General features: G+C 40.4%; 1 protein-coding gene across 1 annotated transcript in view; it reads right to left on the bottom strand.

Annotated features, from left to right (window-relative positions):
- Positions 1-466: 466 nt before the first annotated feature.
- Positions 467-21,224, bottom strand: part of Hecw1 (HECT, C2 and WW domain containing E3 ubiquitin protein ligase 1) — a 287,449-nt gene continuing 266,691 nt past the window's right edge. Inside the window, exons 23-28 of the mRNA XM_026410640.2 lie at positions 14,674-14,772; positions 13,961-14,090; positions 11,786-11,932; positions 10,602-10,716; positions 7,864-8,062; positions 467-578 (exon numbers count right to left, since the gene is read on the bottom strand). Of these exons, the coding sequence (XP_026266425.2) occupies positions 467-578; positions 7,864-8,062; positions 10,602-10,716; positions 11,786-11,932; positions 13,961-14,090; positions 14,674-14,772 (802 nt within the window). The remainder of the gene's footprint in view (positions 579-7,863; positions 8,063-10,601; positions 10,717-11,785; positions 11,933-13,960; positions 14,091-14,673; positions 14,773-21,224) is intronic.

Raw genomic sequence — 21,224 nt, 5'->3', positions numbered from 1 at the left:
TAGGTTTGGAGTTGGTTGTTAGAAATGATAAAAAAAAATGATGGTTCTGCTTAGAAGACATGGGTGTATAAAAGCTTGGAATGCTTAATGCTCAAATTTTCTCTTAAATGATAGAAATGGAAGTAAACATTTATTACCATTTGGTCAAGTGTAGCGTAACTTGCATTCGTATTTCATTGTTAGTAATGGAGGTATGTGGAGATATGCACAGACCTTGAGACAGCTGTTTTTAATATTGCATACAGGCTAGCAGTTCTTTGAAAACAGAGGAGATAAGCCTGAAGGTTAGATCTTAGAAGAAGGCAGTTCTTCATGCACAGCTTTTGTCAATCCTGATTTGGTTTGAAAATAAAAATCATGGAATACCAAAATCAAAGGAGAGTTGATCAAGGGAAAAGGAAAGGGGGTCATCCCAGAACTGGGTGATGTCACTGGCCAGGAAAATGTCAGGCGAGGTGCCATTTTCTCACTCAAGTCCAAAGGTGCTGGTTTCTTCTACTGCTGTTAAAAGCTTTTCGTACAACATAGTGTATGAGGGATATGGTGGAAGATCCAATCGGTTGAAGCACGTGTGTGCCCTGAATGGAGGAGAAAAGATTGGTGAGAGTGTTTCAATGATACAACTGTTTCCGGATATATCTATGACTTCAGAATGGAATCAAAAGTGAGCAGGACCATAAAACATTGCAAACTATGAACCATAGCCTTCTAGACACAAAAAGACCAATAAAGGGAATGGAACAACTAGAAATGAGTGGTATTTGTAAGTGAACTACACTATACTAGGACTACACAAGCAAACCATATATCAACTCTGTGGTATCACTCTGATTTTGCAATTGAGATATGAACTTCAGTGAAAGAGGCAGAAATAAAATTTCTGTTAAAGGATCATATTCCCAAGTATTCTTGCCTAGTCCTGATTTTTGGGCCTCTGTAAATCATGTGTATCAACTGGAAGGAGTCCATAGTGCTGTGGAATCTGAGATCCAATTCTGCATTCAAGTCAGGTGTGCCCTGGGGACAAGTCTGACTACTCTGCCCTGGTAGAACATGCATCACCTAAAGCTGAAGTGCATTTCTGAGAAAAGCTGAACTGGTGAGATGGCCTTCTCTCAATGCCTGGGACATCCTCAGACCACTGTCCCAGATTCTGCTGTCTTCGTTATGTGCTTCATCCTGCAGGCCTATGCTTGCCAGCATCTGCCCTAGATAGGAATGTCTTCCCTGCCACTCTGCTAATACACGGGCCAGGAAACACCCATATGGGTCTCTAGCAATGAGCAGAGAGGAGTACACAAGATTTCTCCTACTCAGGTGATCTGATCTGAGATTCAGATCACCTGACTAGCTGCTTCCTGTTCAAAGTTGCTTATCTGTGGAAGCTTCTGTTGATCTTGAGTCTTGTATCAAAGTGGGGAGAAAGGTGACTAATACAGCCGAAGATTAATTTGAAATCTTTTTCTCCCTAGAAGGAGTGGAGTGTTGATCTTGTTGTTTTGTGACACCAATCAGCAGAGAAATATAGTACTCAAAATAACATAAAACAAAATAAAACCATAAAACAGACATACATAAAAATAAGCAAAATTAAACTTCTCCCATTAGAACTTTGTTTGGGACATTAAAAATTATAAGATCCTTTGGGCAATTGTCTGTTATTTATTCCTTTGTTTTTTAATATATAAATCAGAATATCAGATCATTGTGCAGGCTGATGCAGCACTCAGGGTAGGGGGAGATTATGTGGGATGGGGGATGAAGAAGGAGGGAAGAGGAAGAGGGTAAGATGAATTTTCCTGCATGTCTGGCGAGGATGCTGGTATTTTTGCTGTTGTTGTTTTGTTGTTTGATTTTTGTCTTCCTAGCATCCATTTGTCCTTCTGGTAACAGCTCCCTTGTTGTCCTTGGGGAATTGTCCTGAATCCCCTTCTCTGCTCCCCCACAGCCCCTTCAAACTCAGAAGATGGACACAGGACAATGCAGAATCTGCCCTTAGGCCTTAAGGACTTAACTGGGAACAAACCAAAAATAGCAGTGTTCATTGGTTATTACCTAAGATTCCGCAGGCCTAGGTTCCTTCCTTATTGAAATATTTTCCTAAAAGAGAGTATTTGAGTATTTGAAAGTGAAAGGGAAGTCAGCAAACCAAGTAGGACAATGAGGTCAACGATTCTTATTTATTTTCAGAAAGATTGAAACTAGAATATGCCCTGAGCTAACCAAGTCAAGTGGGGCAGAAAAATCCCGAGTGTGCTTTTGAAACTAGATGAATTAGCCAGGAGTGTTATTTGAACAGGCAGACATCTTCTTGGTTTTCCTCTGGTCATTTTAATGGCATTTGGGGACAATTCTCCACCCAATTTTTTTTTTCTCTGTAGCAATACTACAGAAAAAAAAAATCTCATTTACAAATCAGTTGGAATCAAATTAATCATGATTAAGATAAATCTGGGGAATAAGCAGAAAACACTGGCAAACAAAACTTAGTCTGAATGTCCATAGTTTCTTACTAGTTAATTATTATTGTATTTATCAGTAGCTTTGGTTAGCTCCCTTAGATAAGTTCTACTTTGTCATCTAGAATGAGTGGATGCAATCAAGTCACAATTCAATTCAGCATTCCCATGTGCTCGCGACCCTCCAGGTGTGGTTCAAATAGCACAGCACTTGCTTACATAAGTCCCTGTGCACTGGACCAAGTGCTGCCAGGTGGGTGTAGGGAAATGGTTTGGAAAAACCTCTATTCTGATCCCAGTCAGCCACTAACCAGCTTTATGGCCTTGGAAAATTCAGTTAGTTTTTCTGAGCTTCAGTCTTCTCACTTGTGCAACGGGGATAATAATATAGGCTGTAGAGGGTTTTGGGGAGAATTGAGGATAGAACACCCATAAATGCCTTTCATCACCTGTGAATCATTATTTAAACATAAGACTCTCTTAATAATGTAACTATGCTTATCATAATGGTTTTAGGAACTGTGTCATACTGTGGTGATTTAATATCCTGGTGTTTTACCCATGACCTACTGCAAATGAGTCACCCTCATCTCATAATTCATGCTTTGAAACTCCACAAGGATCTTTCTAATCATGCCATATTAAATTCCATTTAAATTTATGTTGATGCCAACCTAGGGTTCCAAAACTTTGGGAAGATTTTGGATTTGGACTGTGCTGCACTTAGCTTACTCTACTAATTTGTGTCATCTGCATAGTTGATCTCTTTGTCTCCTCTAATGTTTCCGATGTTAACACTTCAATGGATAAATTTGGGCAGTGTCAAAGAAAGTGTTGGTCCCACCCAGTAGAGACCTTAACGCTGGTCAAAAACAAACAAAACTCCAGACAGTCCAGTCACTAGTCCTTGCTGCTCCTTGCTTAGCCAGTTGTGAGGCCAGTTGTGAAAGTGGTGTCTTTCCTTCAGGCTAATCTTCTTCCCCTGCCTAACGATAGCCTCATTCATTTGGATGGGCATTGTCCTCATCCCTGCTGAACCCATTTTTTGGTGGGGGATACCCGGGATTGAACCCAGGGGCACTCGGCCATTGAGCTACATCCCTAGCCCTATTTAGTATTTTATTTAGAGACAGGGACTCACTGAGTTGCTTAGCACCTCACGGTCGCTGAGGCTGGCTTTGAACTCGCAATCAATCCTTGTGCCTCAGTTTCCCAAGCCACTGGGATTACAGGCATGCACCACCGCGTCCGGCTGAACCCACTTTTTCAACTTTGTCAATAACTTCTTGATCCCCAGAAAGTCTGTACTCTACTCCCACCAGCATTTGGTAGCTCTTGCTCTTGCACACCTCTCCCCTCTTGGCTTCTCTTTGATTTCCCAATGGCTCCCGTTTTCTCTCCTGGGCTCCTTGATGGCTTCCTCAGGACTCCTCTGTCAGTTCTCTTCTAGTCTTAGCAGAACTCAGAGCAGGGTTTCTCACCTAGGCATTATTAGCATTTTGAACTTGATAATTCTTTGTAGTGGAGGCTGTCCTGTGCATTTTAAGATATTCTCATAACCCCCAAAGTCTTCGGACATGGTCAAATGTTCCATGGACTGTGCAAAATCACCTTCACTCCTATCTTGAGGACCATTGCTGCACAGTAAGCTAACTACTACCAACAAGTTCTGGGCCTGGGTTCAGTTTACATCCACAGTAAAGTACATTAGAATTTCCTTAGCAACTTTTAGGTCCGTTGATCCACTCATGACTCATGGCTCTGATATCCTTGGCTCCTGACTCAAATGTAAATTCCTTTGGTTGTCACCTCACCTCTGTGCCCGGGGCTATGTCTGCTCTAACCTATTTTCTATGTCCCCTCCTTAAGTTCTTGATCAAAGCAAGAAAACTCTCCAAGTTCCTTAAAGTCTTTCCAGACGTTCCAGTGTCCCTTCTCCAGTCCTTATGAGGAGATACTGTCTAGTGTCCCACATTCTGTAATGTAGATGAACATTCTCACTCCTCACTGTGAATTCCAGATTATTACTTTGCAATCCTTGATCAAAAATTTCTGTCTTTAAAACTCATGCCATTTAGATCTGTTTTTTTTTTTTAACTACAGATTCTTACACTTTATTTTAGTAAAATAGGTGGAGTAGAAAGTAGTATGTACTGCAGGTAATAAGCATAAAATCTTGATTTAAGGAAATTTCAGATATACACATACATACATGCAAACCAGCACATATGCACATACTGAGTTATGATGTAGAGAATTATTATTATTATTATTATTTTTTCTGTAGGCTATGTCTAAAATAGTCAGTGATCTAGATATACCTTCTACTCCTTCTGGCTCTCTTGAGTTTTTAGATATTGCATTCACTAAAATCTCTGGTACTTATCTTAAATCTTCCTTTCCATTTCAAGTTCTTCCACCAAACTGTGTAGCAGGTAAGTCCATATGGATGACCCGTTAGGCACCCAGCCTCCGAGTTCCCTGACCTCAACCCCAGTGCCGATTTTACCTCTCGTAGACTTCAGCTATGGCGGTATACAAAGGTTTTCCACTGGAAAGAATACTAAATTTCTTCCTAGAAATGACTACCTTCGAAGTCATTTTTCCTCAGCCTCATACACTTTTTAGAAGGCAAAGACTTGGACAGATGCAAAGGTTTTATTTAGGCTGGATTACCACTGGGGTTTTGCTGTGACACTCTTTGGCACTTTCACCTGGGAAACCAGCTGCCTTTTTCTTTCTGTAGAGAAAAGATCTGAGGAAATAATAGCCCCGGGCGGGCCCCCCTCTCCTGGGTGTGGGCCAACCCTGCTGAGGCTCACAGCCTGTGGAAAGCCTTGGGGCACCTTGAGTCTGCTTTGAGGGTTCTGTGGGCCTCAGAGCTTCCTGCTGCTTGCCACGCGGCCTGGCCAGTACTTCCTGAACTGGTTCTGGGAAGCCAGAGGTTATGTTTGTCTCTCTACACACAGGTGACACTTTTAAAGTTCATGAATATTCGGAGACTGTACAAAGCAGCCTGTTCAAGGGGGTCTATTCAGTGGATTATTTTCATCGTCCTCTCAGGGGCATTTGCTTCTTGGGAGTCCTCCTGTCCCAGGAAAAAGTTCTCACTTCCCCCCAGAAACCTTCTTCAGGGCTCACACATCATCAGTTTTTTTAGGGGTTGGTCCAGATGTGACAAATCTGTTCCAAAAGCCCAATGCCCTTTTTAAGAGCCCTTTATGTGGAGTGAACAGTATTAATGCATCTTTCAAAGCTTTCAAAACTTTGAGTGTAATGGTGACAAAGGCAATGACTCACTTTCTGAAGAATGAGGCAGAGACTTCTCAGATGAGTCTTTTGTTGGTGGCCCACTAGACAATCTCAACTCCATACCTGTGATATCTCTTGGGACATCTCATCTTATCTTCTGTGATGGCCAATGCTTACCCCAGGCCTTGCTCATGCTACTCCCTCAGCCCAGAATTCTCTCTATCCATAATCCTTGCCTCCTAATGTCTACCTCAATGCCAGTTTCTTTGGGGCCTCTTCTATGGGCAACTTAATAAGGATTCAGTCTCTGTTTCACATTCTCAAGTTGTTTTAACCCCCTTGCATTTCTCTGATTCTACCTTATGTTGTAATTTGTTGCCATCAGGTTGTTTCCCCCTAGAGTGTAAGCAGGTACCCTGCTGTGTCTCATTCCTTCCTCAAGCTTCAGACTATACATAGGGGTAAGCAATCACTGAGTGATGACTCAAACTGCATTTCTCTAAAATAAAGGCAGACTGTTTCAAAAAAAATTGGCTTTATTCTTGAAACCTATCATTAAACTACATGAGTAGAAATTCTGATGTTTTTGTTCTTATTTTCTTGCGAGACTTCATTCAGGAGGTTCAGCTTTTGGTGGAATCATGCTGATGAGATTCTTTGAGATAACTGCACCAGAAGTTTCAACTGTTGTTAACTCTCTGGGTATACCCATCAAAGCTCACCAACCTCAGGTGCATTGTCCCCAGGACACCAGGAAGTCTGGGAAAGTTGGATGAGAACTAGAGTCCAGTAAATCCTTCTATGATAGGGAAAGGTACTTGTATGGTGCTATGGTTTGGAACTGGGATGTCTCCCAAAGGCCCATATGTTAAAGTCTTGGTCCTCAGAGTGATGTGATTGGAAGCTGGTAGGAAGGTATAGAGTGTACTGGAGGAAGTTAGGTCATGGGAGGCATGTCCTTGAAGGAAATATGGGGACTCTAGTCTATACTGTTCTTCCTCTCTCTCTTTCTCTCTCTCTCTCTCTCCACCCAGCCATGAGATGAATGGGTCTCCTCTTGCCATGTGCTTCCTCCATGCCACCACAGGCCCAAAGCAACATGGTTAATTGGTCATGAACTGAAACCTCCAAAACTGTGAGCCACAATCAATCTCTTTTCTTTTCAAGTTGATTTATCCTAGGTATTTTTTTTTTACAGTAATGGAAAGTTGACTAACAGTGATTACCATGTAGAAATATATCTGAATTAATTGTAAACCTTCCTTTAAAATTAGAAAATATCAGAAGAAGAAGAAAACAGGGAATCAATGTTTTGCTGAAGCAGTATTTATGACTGTGATACCTATGTAGAAGTATCCCTTAGTGTTCTTTATTTCATGGATCAGGATTATACTACTTGAAGTGGCATAGAAAGGATCCAGGAAGTGTTGGGATTGAAACTCATGGCATAGAGAATTTATTCTGTAAAACTGCCTGGAAGCCCCAGTTCCTCCTTTTCTGCATTTATCCCACAATAGTGTACTACATGGAAGTCACTATAAAGACACAGGGATACCTATCACCTCATACTCACATATTTTAAGTTCAGCAGGAAATATATGAAACATATGTGAATATATAACTCTTCTACATAGTATCAAGTAACATGCTGTAGAAAAATGACATGGTGCTGGCGGGGTTCCTCCAGCATCTTTCACTATCTTTCCCCTGCTTTCCTCCTTCCGCATGTTAGACATTACTCTTCAAATTAAGTTGGAAAGCTTCCGGCGACTTATACATGGGCCAAGACAGTGAGCTCAACATATCATCGATCGTCAAAACCTTGCTAAGAGTATAGTCTCATTCCAAGTCTCAGAGATACCTCACCCACACCTTTCAGTAGTAACTCAAACCATACTTTGGGTGACAAGCAAGAATCCCATCTCCAGGCTGCGGTTTTGGCTCAGTGGTAGAGCACTCACCTAGCACTTGTGAGGCACTGGGTTCGATCCTCAGCACCACATAAAAATAAATAAAATGTGTTCATCTACAACTAAAAAAATATATTTTAAAAAAAGAATCCCATCTCAAAGGGTGATTACCCAGACGTTAATAACAAAGTACACTATGCCCTCTACAGCAAGTTACCTGAAGGCTGACAGGAGCTATGTACCTGGGAAGAGAAGTAATTTTCCCCCATTTCTCTATGCAGAAACGCCGGAGCCCATTGCTTCCACGAAGGGCGGCAAAGCCTTCATAGGGCACACTTGATGTTCCCGTGACAAATTGAAGTAATCTCAATCTCTGCTCATTATTGAAGCGCTCCACTGCAGCCCAGAACCAGCGGATCACAAGATGCCCATCATGGTAACCTGAGCGGAGCAAAGGGAGGGAAATAGAGGTTGTGGGAAAAGGAGGAAGGGGGCAGAGGGGAGAGAATGAAACACACATCAGGTATGTTAGCTGAACAGTGGTTTTGAATCTGCTGATTTTTCTAATAATGACCTTTACAAAGATGAGTCTAGGGGTTGGGGTTGTGGCTCAGTGGCAGAGTGCTTGCCTCGCATGTGCGAGGCACTGGGTTTGATTCTCAGTACCACATATAAATAAATAAATAAAATAAAGCTCCAACATCTAAAATACATACATATATATATATATATATATATATATATATATATATATATATATATACTTGTATATATACAAACCAAGAAAGATGGGTCTAAAGTAATTTGTGTAACTAGGTCAAGCTTTAAAACAAAAGCAGATTTAGAAAATAGCTATTTTATGAAAGGACCTTATGTTCTGAGAGATGTCCTCAGAGGCACTTGCTTTCTATTTAAACAATTGGGACACCACCCGAAATGTTCCTGTCTTATGTAACTGTGGACAAGGAATAGAAAAGGTTGGTAAACATATATCCTCCATGAATACAGTATTTCATTGTATTTCTTTGTTCTGAAGTCTTAGATCTTGGCAACCATCTACTACAGGAGAGTCTAGGAATTGAGAAAGACTGAAGGTAAACAGCAAACTTGGTGAAAGGAATATTCCAGGCTCCAAACGGCCATTATTCCCCCCCCCCAAAGATAACCCTATACCTATGTAGCAGTAGTTCTCCAGCCTGAAATCAGCTGGGTGTTTTGGTACATGGCTCTAATCCCAGTTACTCAGGAGGCTGAGATAGAAGGGTTGTAAATTTAAAGACAGTCTGGGAAACTTAGTGAGATCCTGTCTCAAAATTTAAAAAATAAATAAATAAGAAATAAAAATGAAAGGGCTGGGGTTATAGCTCAGTAGTCGGGTGATGCTGGGTTTAATCCCCAATACCACCAAACAAACAACCACCACGAAACAGAGCTTCTTAAAGCAAGTGGGGTGGGAGTTAATCATGCAAAGAGTTTGTGTAAGGGGAGGAAAAAGGGGAAGTCATTTCTGGCAGGGGAAGTAAACAGTAGAGAGAATGAGGAAACCATGCAGAAAACATGGGGGTAATTAGAGGAAGATTGGAAGGGAAGTTGCTGGGGGCATTAGAGGCCGAACAGGTGGGCAGAGACTCTGACTTGACACCTTGGGCCAGTAGTTTTCATACTAGGCCAGTCTAGAGGTCCCAGATGGCTTTCATTGTCAAGTGAATGTGGGGAAACAGAGGCTGAACTCATGCCCTTAGGTTTCTCTCTGTTATATTGACTGGGGTTTCTTTGAATATATTACATAAGGGGAGGGCTTTGAGGCTTAAAAAAAAAACATCTTTGAAAAACTCTGGTGATAAGGAGCTTGTTTTGTGGGTAGGGAAGTGGCCTGGTGTAAACAATGTTTCAGGAAGGCTAACTTGGCAGTGTGTAAGATGAATTGTTAGGAGGGGTTAGAAATTAGATTCAGAGAAACCACAAAACTGTACTGAAGCAAAGCAGGAATGGGGTGAAGAGGGATCCAATTCCACAGGAAGTGAGAGACACCTCCTCGATAGCTTGCAAACCACTTGGGAGCTGCCCATGGATGGAGTGTTCTCTATAAGTGTTTATATGGGGTTAGCCCAGGGGTTACGGTCGCCTGAAAGAAGGTTCATGTTGGAAGCTGGACAAGCACCTGCTCTGTACTGAAGTCAGGCCAAGTTTGTAGTCTTCAAAAAGTGATGAATTGGCTGGGGCTGTAGCTCAGTAGTAGATGGCTTGCCTGACAAGTGCAAGGTCCTAGGTTCCATCCCCAGCACCACAAACAAAAACAAGAATGAAGAATTACATACATATTAACTCAGCCATAGAAAGGAATGAGATACTGAGACATGCCATGACATGATGAATCTCAAAACAGTATGCTAGTCAAAGAAGCTAGACACAAAAGACTGTGTTTTGTATGATTCTATTTATAAGACACGTCCAGAATAGGTAAGTCCATAGAAACAGAAATGCAGATTGATGGTTGGTAGGGGTGGGGGAGAGGAGAGATTTGGTGGTGGAAAACTGCTTAGTGGGTATAGGGTCTCTTTTTGGGGTGATGAAAATATTTTAAAACTAGCTATAGATCATGTTGCATAACTTTGTGAATGTACAAAATGACACCGAATTGTTCATTTTATTTATTTATTTTGTACCAGGATTGAACTCAGGGGAACTTAACTACTGAGCTACATCCCCAGCCTTTTTTATTTTTTTATTTTGAGACAGGGTCTAATTAATTTGCTAGGGCCTCACTAAGTTGCTGAGGCTGGCTTTGAACTTTCAATACTCCTGACACACCCTCCCGAGCCTTTGGGATTACGGGTGTGTGCCACTGTGCCTGGCTGAATTGTTCATTTAAAAATGGTCAGTTTTATGTTAGGTCACAACAAAAATTAGCCCAACAAAAATTTTTAAGAAGCGATGAATTTTATTTGTGACAGTATTGTCACAACTGCTGCTAGCTTACCTCCCCGATACTCAGTGTTATTCCGCCAGTCGTTCAGATCGATCTCTGCGGTGCCAGCTATCACCAGCTCCAGCTCCCTGGCATCAAACACTGAGACGAGCCTCGAGTCTACAACCTGAAATACAAACTAACTTCAGCACACAAGCCCAAACCCATAGAAAGGTCAAACTCATGATTATTATTGCCAGGGGCTAAAGTGGGAAACTGATCATGACTGCAACAATATGTAATCATTTTTAAGTTAAAAATCATTGCTTTGGTCTGAATGCTGGTGCCCTACCTCTCCATTCATGTTTTGGAATCTTCTCCTTCAAATTGAAGGTATTAGGAATAGGAGGCTTTGGGAGATGATTAGGTTATGGGGTAGAGCCCTCAGGAATGGGGTTAGTGTCCTTGTGAGAAGATGCCATCTGTGAATAAGGAAGTGAGCCCTTGTAGGATGCTGAAGTTTCTAGTGCCTTGATCTTGGACTTTGCAGCCTCCCAAACTGCAAGAAATAGATTTCTGTAGCTTTTAAGCTATCCAGTATATGGTGTTTTGTTATAGTCGTTTGGAAGGACCAAGACAATCATTGAGTTAAATATTTAGATGTCACAAACAAAACTGACTCAACTTTCTGGAGCCACAGTTAAACTTCCAAGTAGCATTGCATTTTAAAGGCAAAAAAAAATCCAAATCACTTAAATCATTACCATTTCACTTAAAACATACTTATCCTTTCACATAAAATTATGACTCATTCCTGTATTTTGATACAGTCCCCACCTCCTTCCTCCCTTTTATAAAGATCTGGAAGGACCTGTTTGTTAGAGCCCCCTGCTCTGGCTTTACATCTCACGACCAGTGTGCCAGGCTCAAGCGAAAGTCTGTGATGGTGCCTCCTTTAATCAAACTAGTGGTGGTTGGAAAAGTGGTGGATGCTCTTTTTCACTCAGGCAGGGAAAGAAAACCTTTCAAGACTGAAGCAAACCTTCATAGCCTGTTATTTCTAAGCTGGAAAAATGTAAGGATCATTTTTTTTCGAGCACAGGAAGTCTAGCAACTGTCACTGCTATTTACCCCTCAGCACGGATTCTGTGGCACAAAGTGATTATAACAACATTCCAATTTCGCAAGCGTGGACCACATCCCCCATTCTCTCACTTCGCATTTTAATTCCTGTTTGTTTGTGACTGGGGCCTCACCTCGTAGAAGCCCCGCACCAGTGCCTCAGTCTGCTGCACCACGCCACGCTCCACCCGCCACTTGACCATCCTCTCGATGTACTCCTTCTTGTTCTTCTCCGTCACCTGGGTGTTGGCGCCTCCAGATTTCAACTCCCTTTCTGTTACCTTGTAGGAGACAGGAAGATCAGAAGCTTGTCAATTCAGCGGATCTCCCAGGGAGACATTGTGATTTTAGAAGGATCACGGAATATAAAGTCTTCTGTACATTTCAGCATTAGTGCCTCTTCAGTTCTTTTTCCTTTGGTGGAAGTCATGCAGAAGGCTTTGATTGTTCAAAGCAGATGCTTACGCACTTCAGAAGAGCTATAATGTTTGTATCATAAAAAGAAAGATGTTTCTCTAACTCATGAGGCATAATGGAAGCAAAAGGAAAACGCCCCAGGTTGTCCTTCAAGATGGAGCTGAATGTCTTAACATTAGAGTCAGATCCTTAGTGCTCCCAAATCCCAATTAGAGCAAAGTAACAGCTGCCGTATTTTCCCTTCACATTGACAAGAACCAAATAGCAGAAGGCAAGAGGCTTATTTTGTTTTGTCCATGTGACAGTGGAGTAGAATGAATTGGGAAGAGAGTTTTTACAGCCGGGACTAATGGTGGCTGGAGAATGATAGCCTGACCTTGAGAAGAGAAACTGTAATACACAGAAGCATCTACTGCCACTTAGTACGATGAGGCACCCCGCAGCTAGGATCTGTGTACTGTCTTTTCAAAGGTAAGAGGGTAGGCAACATGTACTTTTGTTGTAGTTTTTTTCTCAATTATGTGTGGGGACATTCGTCAGAGGAATGTTTATACAAAAGAAATATAACAGAATTTTGACATTTTCCAGGACCTATCTAAGATCCTTGACTGAGATATGGGGTGCTGGGTGATCTGTATTAGTGAGCGGGGAATCCTCATTCCTTGACCAGCACACTGTCCACATTCACATACGGTACTTATCAAGTATTCTAACTAAAATTTTACAACAATCCTATTATAAATTACCATATAATGGGCTTTTCGGGTCTCTCGAAAACGATGTTCTCAAAACTTGATTCTTAAATCTTCCTAAGCTATGGTTATCTTCTGATAAAATTGTAATCCATTTGATCAAAAGATTTAATGTTATATAAAAAAATACTAGTAGAAAACACATGGGGAGCTTTTTCTTGTTAAATAGTATTATGATAGACATATTTTGGAGGACTATCTGGATGGAAATGAAAGAATTATTTTTGTAGTTGCACAGATAACAACAATATCTTACATGTGTATGATATACTTTACACAAATGCTTTCTGACTCATTATCACATTGGATTTTCAAAAACTGCCTTAAATAGATTCATGTCATAACAAGAAAAGGAAGGAAGAGGACATGGGCAGATTTATTAAAGGAAGTAGTCACCAAAGAATTATAATTCGAAAGAATTCCTTTTTCTGCAGTTTCAAATCAAAATCCCATTACAATACTATCTAGTAATCATCTCATTTCTGGGTGTATGTATCCATCCAAATGAACTGAAAGCAGGAATTCAAACATACATTATTTTTAATTGCCAGGAGGTGGATGGAAGAAACTCAGGTGATCATCAACAGATGAATGGATAAACAAAGTTGGCACATACTTAAAATGAAATATTATTTAGCCTTAAAAAAGAAGAAAATTTTGACACATTACCACATGGACGAATATTGAGGATATTATGCTAAATGAAAAGTCACAAAAGAGTGGTGTTGTGTTTCCACTTACTTGAAGTATCAGGAGTTGTCAAATTTATAGAAACAAAAATTGAATAGTAGTTATAAGGAGCTGGGGAAAGGGAGAAATGAAGAGTTCAATGGGTAGTGTTTCAGTTTTGCAAGTTGAAAAAAATTCTGGAGATTGATTAAATGCCTAACAATTTACTTAAGATTATTCAAGTGTACACTTAAAAATTGTTAAGATAGTAAATTTTAGGGCTGGGGTTGTAGCTCAGTGGTAGAGGCACTGGGTTTGATCCTTAGCACCACATCAAAATAAATAAATAAAATAAAGATATTGTGTCCATCTACAACTAAAAAAATTTTGAAAAAGATGCAAATTTTATGTGATGTGCATTTTCCATAATAAAACACAAAAATCCATTTTCCAAGCTCATATCCCACAAACCTGTCCAAAAACCTCTTCGTTAACAGTGAAAGTGAGGTCGAGGATATCTGTGATGTTGTTGTCCTTCATCCACTGCAAGCTCTGGTGGAATTCCTCGTCCAAATATTCCAGATCACTCAAATCACAGGGCCTGAGTGAATCCAAAGGGAGCAAGGCAGACAGAATTACTGAACAAATGGTGGCACAGGCCTTATTCCAAACTGTGGTTATGCCACTTCTGGATGAAACATCTCCAACCCAGTCTAACATTTGATACTTTTGAACCAGCATATTTAATGATTTTGGTTCACTCAACAATTTTAAAAAGAAATTAATAAAATATTTACACTAATAAACATGAAGTAATTATTGACTGGTGGATTCTCACTTCAAAAATAACCAAGCTATAAACAAATCAATTCTATTTAATAGTTTAATGCAATGTTTGTAATATTAAATTTCTTAGACAAGCTGATTCATATCTGTGATATAATATTTGGCTAACAGAGTCTTCCCTTATGCTTAGGTAAAATCTCCAAACTCATTTTTTTTTTTTTTGCATTAAAAGGTATGTGTGATGTATAAACCTCCAAAACAGAAAACTGCCAGAAAACTAACAGGAATGGTTGGGGCAAAGCAGGAACAAAAAGGCCAGAGGCACCAGAAAGACCGGTGCTGCTGCCGATGTCGTGCAGACAGGGCTGGGTGGAACCCTGGTCTATAAATACACTTACAGCCTCAGGAGTGCCTTATAGAATGGCCTTGTGAAGAAAGCATCCAGAAGGTACTGATGGATCAAAGCCAGGCCTAGGATACGACCACTAAACCTGAACCTGGAACACAGAGAAGGTGGAGAAATGGAAGGGTCAGTGAGAATTTACACTGTTAAGTATTTTTATTTGTATTTTTAAAATGTGTCTCTGTATGATATTTAAATCAAGCTGCTTAAGGAATTTGGATGTTGATGTTATAAGGGAGGCACCTATTCTTCTTCTTCTTCTTTACCATAAACATTCTTGTGTGCTTGAGGTATACTAAAGGAAACCTCCTCTCCCCTACTTCTCAGATTAATTTTCTCCAGAATCTCTTCAAAGATCTGGGAGTATGAGGACTCAGGAAGGGGAAAGCACCCAGGAAGGGGAAAGGAGAAATCAGAGAAAAAGTGCCCACGCTGGAACCCAAGGGAGACAGAACCCAAGGACAGAAAGCTTTCTGGACCCTGTGTCCTTACCTATTCGAGCTTTCTATAGCATCACCTGAAGCTCCATGCTGAAAGGTGCAGGACTTGGGTATGAATCACAAGTGGCAGTCATGCTGGCAGACAGTGGGGAAGAGCTCCATGGAATCACAATGAGATTCATCAGGGAGCATCACTAATTAGCATTGCCAGCCACACACAAAGAAAGAACAAGGTCTCTGCTAGGATGAACTGTTCATGCAGACCTGGCCACCTCCAGATGTGAGGACCCTTACTGATTTAAATCCTTTTTGGGAGGCAATTAGCTATCTGGAATTTTTGCTGATGGCCTGTTTAGCAAAATGCTGAGGCTTCCTGGAGCTTGATCCCATTCTTGCCTTGTTTCCAAACCAGGTTCCCTTCTGCTTGGTCTATACCCTGTGCTTCCCTACCATATGGGTCATACCCATCTCTGCACCTACTTGCGTAACCCAGGGGCTCTCTGTTTTTCTACCTAACTAGGTATTCATTTAATGGTGGACCTACTGGTGCCATTTCTCAGATCTTCCCAGCTGGAGTTTCTAACTAACTCATCTTCACTGCCTTTGAGGGACTATTTTTTAGACTCAAAAGGTTGTAAAAAAGTTAAAATGAATAGATTATCTGATTCCATAGAAAAAGCATAATTATAAACTCAAACAATGCCAATTTGAAATGTTGTATGAAATAACATGTCAATATTATTGACTCTGAAGAGATTAGAGCCAAACAGAGTCTCATTGAAGGTACTGTGGGGACACTGTGCAATCACTTGAGGCTCACAGGAAAAAAAAAAAAGACTTAGAATGTGTACCAGGGCTTCACCCCTCACTTCTCTTTTCTGACACCAATAACTGAGTTGTGTTCAACATGGCAAACACAGTTTTGTGTCTAAAAACACCATTCACTTTTAGGCCAATAATGGCTAACCTACCTTCCTCAGTTTCTAAAGCATTGAAAATGGGGCTTCTAACATGATGGTGGGGCATGGTCATTAAGGAGGAGATGACTGATCCAAATCAGGATCAGAACAAACATCAACACAGCCTGGCCAAGTGCCCTCTCACTCTGAGGTAGCCCCCAGTGGCCCAGGAAAGAGAAATAGCAATCATGGCAGGTAGGAAGTATATACAGATATGGAATCCACAAAAACATTAAGAGATAACCATTGTCATTTAATGTTAAAAATTGAATATCTCAATGAATTATTTTCTTCCTTCTTCTCTTTCTTTTTTGAACCAAGGACTGAACCTAGGGCTTTGCACATCCTAGACAAATGCTGTATTGCTGAGCTACATCTCCAGCCCTTTTTATTTTTAAGACATGGTTTTGCTAAGTTGCCCAGGCTGGCCTTACACTTGTGATTCTTCTGCCTCAGGCTCCAGAATAGCTGGGATTACAGGTGTGCACCACTATGCCTAGGAAATTTTCTAGCAAAATAAAAATTACTCAAGATTATTAAAAAAGAAATAAATAGACCCATAACGATAGTGTAAACCAGTAAACTTTGAGGAAAAATAATTGTATCCAAAATTGATGTGGGGGAAAAATATATATCCAGTCTTATATACATATATATGGCCAGTCTTTTATATATATATAGATATGTATTAAAATATATATATACATGTTAAAAAGACTGGATATATATGTATACACACATACACATTCTTCTAAACGCTTAAAGCATGGAAAAACCCTTCTGTTATTTAAATAGTTTCAGAAATCAGGAAAGGGTGGAAAATGTCTTCATCACTATGAGCTACTATAACTGTAACTCATAATCTGAAAAAGATAACAACAAGAAAGGAAACTAAAGACATTGCACTCTTACATACAAAAATTTTAAATAAAACACAATAGAATTGAACCTACCAATTCATTCCCAGAACAATGCAAAATGATTAAAGATGTTTAATTTTAGGAAACAAGGGATATTTAATATTAGGAATTCTATTATTAATTTTTTTTTTGAGAGAGAGAGAGAGAGAGAGAGAGAGAGAGAAGTTTTTTAATATTTATTTTTTTTTTAGTTTTTGGCGGACACAACATCTTTGTTTGTATGTGGTGCTGAGGATCGAAACCCGGGCCGCACGCATGCCAGGCCAGCGCGCTACCACTTGAGCCACATCCCCAGCCCTATTATTAAAATTAATCACAAGGTCAGAAGACAAAAATCACATGGCTCTTTTTCTTTTTTGTTAGAAGATGAAAAGTTACTTGATAATATCCACCACCAATTTCTGGAGGAAAAAAATCCTTGTAATAAAACCAGAAATAGAAGAATTCTTCCCTTAATATAATAAATAGCATCTATCTCAGCACTATACAGTTCTTAGTATCCTCTTATCCAAGAATTCAATCAACTGGATACCAAAAATATTCAGGAAAGGAAAAATTTAATCTGTTTTGAACACATACCTTTTTTTTTTCTAATTTATCCCTAAACAATATAGTAGGATAAATATTTACATCCAGTTAGGTATTATAAGTAACCTAGAAATGTTTTAAAATATGCAGGAAGATGTATGTAAGTTATATGCAAATTCTGTGTCATTTTATGCAAGGCACTTGGACATCCGTGTATTTTGGTATTCATGGGCATTCCCTGGAACAATCCCCTGTGGATACCAAGGACAACTATTTAGTAGATATAAAAGGATTCTGTTTATCACCACCCTTTAGAATATTCTATCAGCTCTACTCATAACAGTTAATTATTCATGAAAACTTAGAGATTAAAAATAACTTTTATAGAATATCTAGCCATTGACTCTTGCCACAGCTCTATTTTATAGTTATGACTATCTCCATTCACAGATTAAGAAACCAAGGATCAACAATTAGCCCCAGGCAAGTGGTACAGGGAGGAAACTGACTCAAATCTATTTGTCACCAGACCAGGTTTTTTTCCACTGTGCCCATTTTGAGAAGCAAAAAGTGGGGGAGGTTAGTACTCTGCTCTCTGGGGCCAGGCTGCCTGGTACAAAGGCAGCCTGATCTCAGTTTCCTCTTTTGTTTAACCTTTGCCCATTATTGCTATCTTATTTTATGTTGGCTACCAACACCTGTGCCGATTAGAAATATCTTTGTTTAAGTCACCTCAACTAGTTTAAGCCGAAAAGGGATTTCATTATAAGGTCATGATGGTGTCCCGAGGAATCCATGTCAAGAATGTAGTTGGGCCTCAGGAACAGGAGGGACATGAGGGACTTTACCCTCCTTATCTGGGTTCTCCCCTTTGCTCCTCTCTGCTCCTTTCTTCTCTCTCAGTGCCAAGGCCTCCCATTGTTTACTTTCTGATTTCAAGCTCCCACAGAAACCAACTTGACTCTTTTAGACCGAGGTCCACATTTCCAGCACAATTCACTGATTGCTTTGACTCATGTTGGATGCCCACTGGGTTCAATCTTGAGGGATGAGGAAGGAAATGAATCTGGTGTCTTAGCTCAGTACTTTGCAGCTAGGGTCACTGTTGCTTTTGCTCTCAACCAGGGGGTGAGAGCAAATAGAGTACAGGAGATGGGGTTTTTCCTTGTATAGGGAACTGTAGTGTAGGCCACCAGAAGAAAATTGTTTATTTACTTTGAAAGAGGTAAGACTATAGATAGAATTTCTTCTTCTTCTTTTTTTTAGTTGTTGATGGATCTTTATTTAATGTATTTATTTATATGCAGTGCTGAGAATGGAACCCAGTGCCTCACACATGCTAGGCAAGTGCTCTACCACTGAGCTGCAACCCTAGCCCCATAGATAGAATTTCTAAAGACAAAATTACACTGGGTTCACAGGCTGATGTGTGCAATAAGTAGGTTCTAGTTTTTCATAACTATGCAAGCAAGCTATCTTAATGTGGTATGGCTTCACATAAACACAGACAGGATGGCTCTTAGCCAGCCCAGGATATACAGTAACATATTCCAGGAGGATGAACTATGATCTGGGATGTGTCTGTTTGAAGCACAATGTAGTGACTGTACAATTCAAATCCAAAACAATAGCTTAACAAGCACAGATTGGAATGTAAAGCCTTTACCATTTGATAAATTGCTGTGCTGTATTCTACAAGCGAGAAACATCTTCTAGAAATTGTGCACCTTCTGTATTTATCTTCTTTATTTATCTCACCTAGCCTGAAAAACTGCTTGTCAGAAAATTGATTATATTTGTTGTCAACCCAAGTTACAATTGCATAGGAAGCACAAGATGAAGAGAAATGCTTTTCTTTTGTCTCTCTGGATCTATGATAGTGTGTCCACATACATAGAACAAAGAGAGCTAACCCCCCCTCCCATCCAGATAATTTAATCAAAAGACATTTATGTTTTGATCTGGTTACCTGGCACAAGAAAAAGAGTTCTAAAGGATTAAATAAAATGAGACCCTAGGGAAGTAGCAGAATTCTCTGCCTTCCCTGGAGGTACATTACTTTAATATCCAGTCCCGGAGCCACTTCAGCGGTACAATGTGTGAACTTGCAGGACTCAGTTTCCCCTTTCTCTCTTAGACCCAGAAAGAGTCCCTTCTGATATCTCAGGCCAGCTCTGCTCTTGAGTGCCATACTTGAGGTTATGCTTGAATACTCTTTGTCTCAGTCCTGTTGTCCCCACACATTGCTTGGGTGGTCCCCGTGCCACATGTTCAAGCTCCATGGTTGCCTACCCCATCCTGCCTGGGTGGCCTGTGCTTATTTTATTTTATTTTTTAAATATTTATTTTTAGTTGTAGTTGGACACAATACCCTTATTTATTGAATGTGGTGCTGAGGATCGAACCCAGAACCCCGCACGTGCCAGGCGAGTGCTTTGCCGCTAAGCCACAACTCCAGCCCCTGTGCTTATTTTTAATTTGCCCCTCTGTGGGAATGTTGACTTTGTGACAACCACTCTGTTACAAGGTACTGAGTTTACTGGGCCTGCCTTTGGCATTTGCACCATCTTTCAGTCCCTAGGGTGGCAAGGTCATGGTGGGCTTAGGGAGCAGCTATTGCCACTCATCACACCTAACCCTCAGGCTTTTTTAACCACTCAGCCTTACTCTGCTATTCTTTTGCTTCTCTTGGTCTATAGTGTATTGAAGGGCCCCCAGATTCCCTTCTCATAATTTGCTTTCCTTTTTTCCCTCCAGGGCTGAAGACCAAACCCTTGTGTGTGCTAGGCAAGTGCTGTGACACTGAGCTACATATCCAGCCCCATAATTTGCTTTCATAATTTTCTTTCAACACAAATGCATCCATCAGACATGCCCGCATGTGTCTGAATTCCAATGTTGGGATCCATTCCGCCTCTTTTCACAAGAGGGGCCTCAGTCCCCAGGTACTTTACAGATACAAATGCATGCAATATGCAGGTGGCTGAGGATGAGAGGAGACAAGGTACATCACCCACTGGGACTCCTCTGTAGCAATGGATGGTGGGTATCCACCTTTTCCCCATTCCAGCCACCTGTTGGATGTGGCACCAGTATTGGACAGAAACGCAGCCTCTCTGGGCAGTGCATGTGTTGGGGTGGGGGACTTTCCTTCTGGCTCTGTCTTGAATGTAATTTGAAATGTCCCAAGATATTCTGACATGCCATCACCATTAGACATATTCCTGACTTAAAAAAAGAAAAACTTTTCCATTTATTTACCATTCAGAGATATGTTTCCACAGAAACCCATTTGTACCTAAGAATTGGCAGAAAGACAGGCAATATAGCAAAATATGAACGCACATTAAGTAGAAAAATACATTCTGTTGAGAGTCAGTCAAGTATAGGTCTAGTTGGCAAGATGACACAGTCTATTCTCCTTAAGAGGAAGAATACACAGAGGTCACAGATTTCTCAACCAAATCCACTGACCATGTGGTCTGTGGGAACATCCCTTGTACAATATGTTATTTTCATATCCTTGGTTTCGGTATGTTGTAAGTTCTTATTTTGATACCATGAACCCCTTCCTTCCTGCCAAAGAAAAATAACAAAATTGAGTATTTTTTTAGCATTAAGGAAAATAGAAGTGATATAGAAAGTATCAAATAAAAAAATAAGTGGACTCTATCACCTGAGGAAACATGAGAGAGGAAA

This window comes from Urocitellus parryii, chromosome 3, assembly GCF_045843805.1.
Source record: "Urocitellus parryii isolate mUroPar1 chromosome 3, mUroPar1.hap1, whole genome shotgun sequence".
NCBI classification, from domain to species: domain Eukaryota; kingdom Metazoa; phylum Chordata; class Mammalia; order Rodentia; family Sciuridae; genus Urocitellus; species Urocitellus parryii.
Note: the sequence above shows the minus strand (reverse complement) of the source record. Positions and strands in the feature narration are given on the sequence as shown.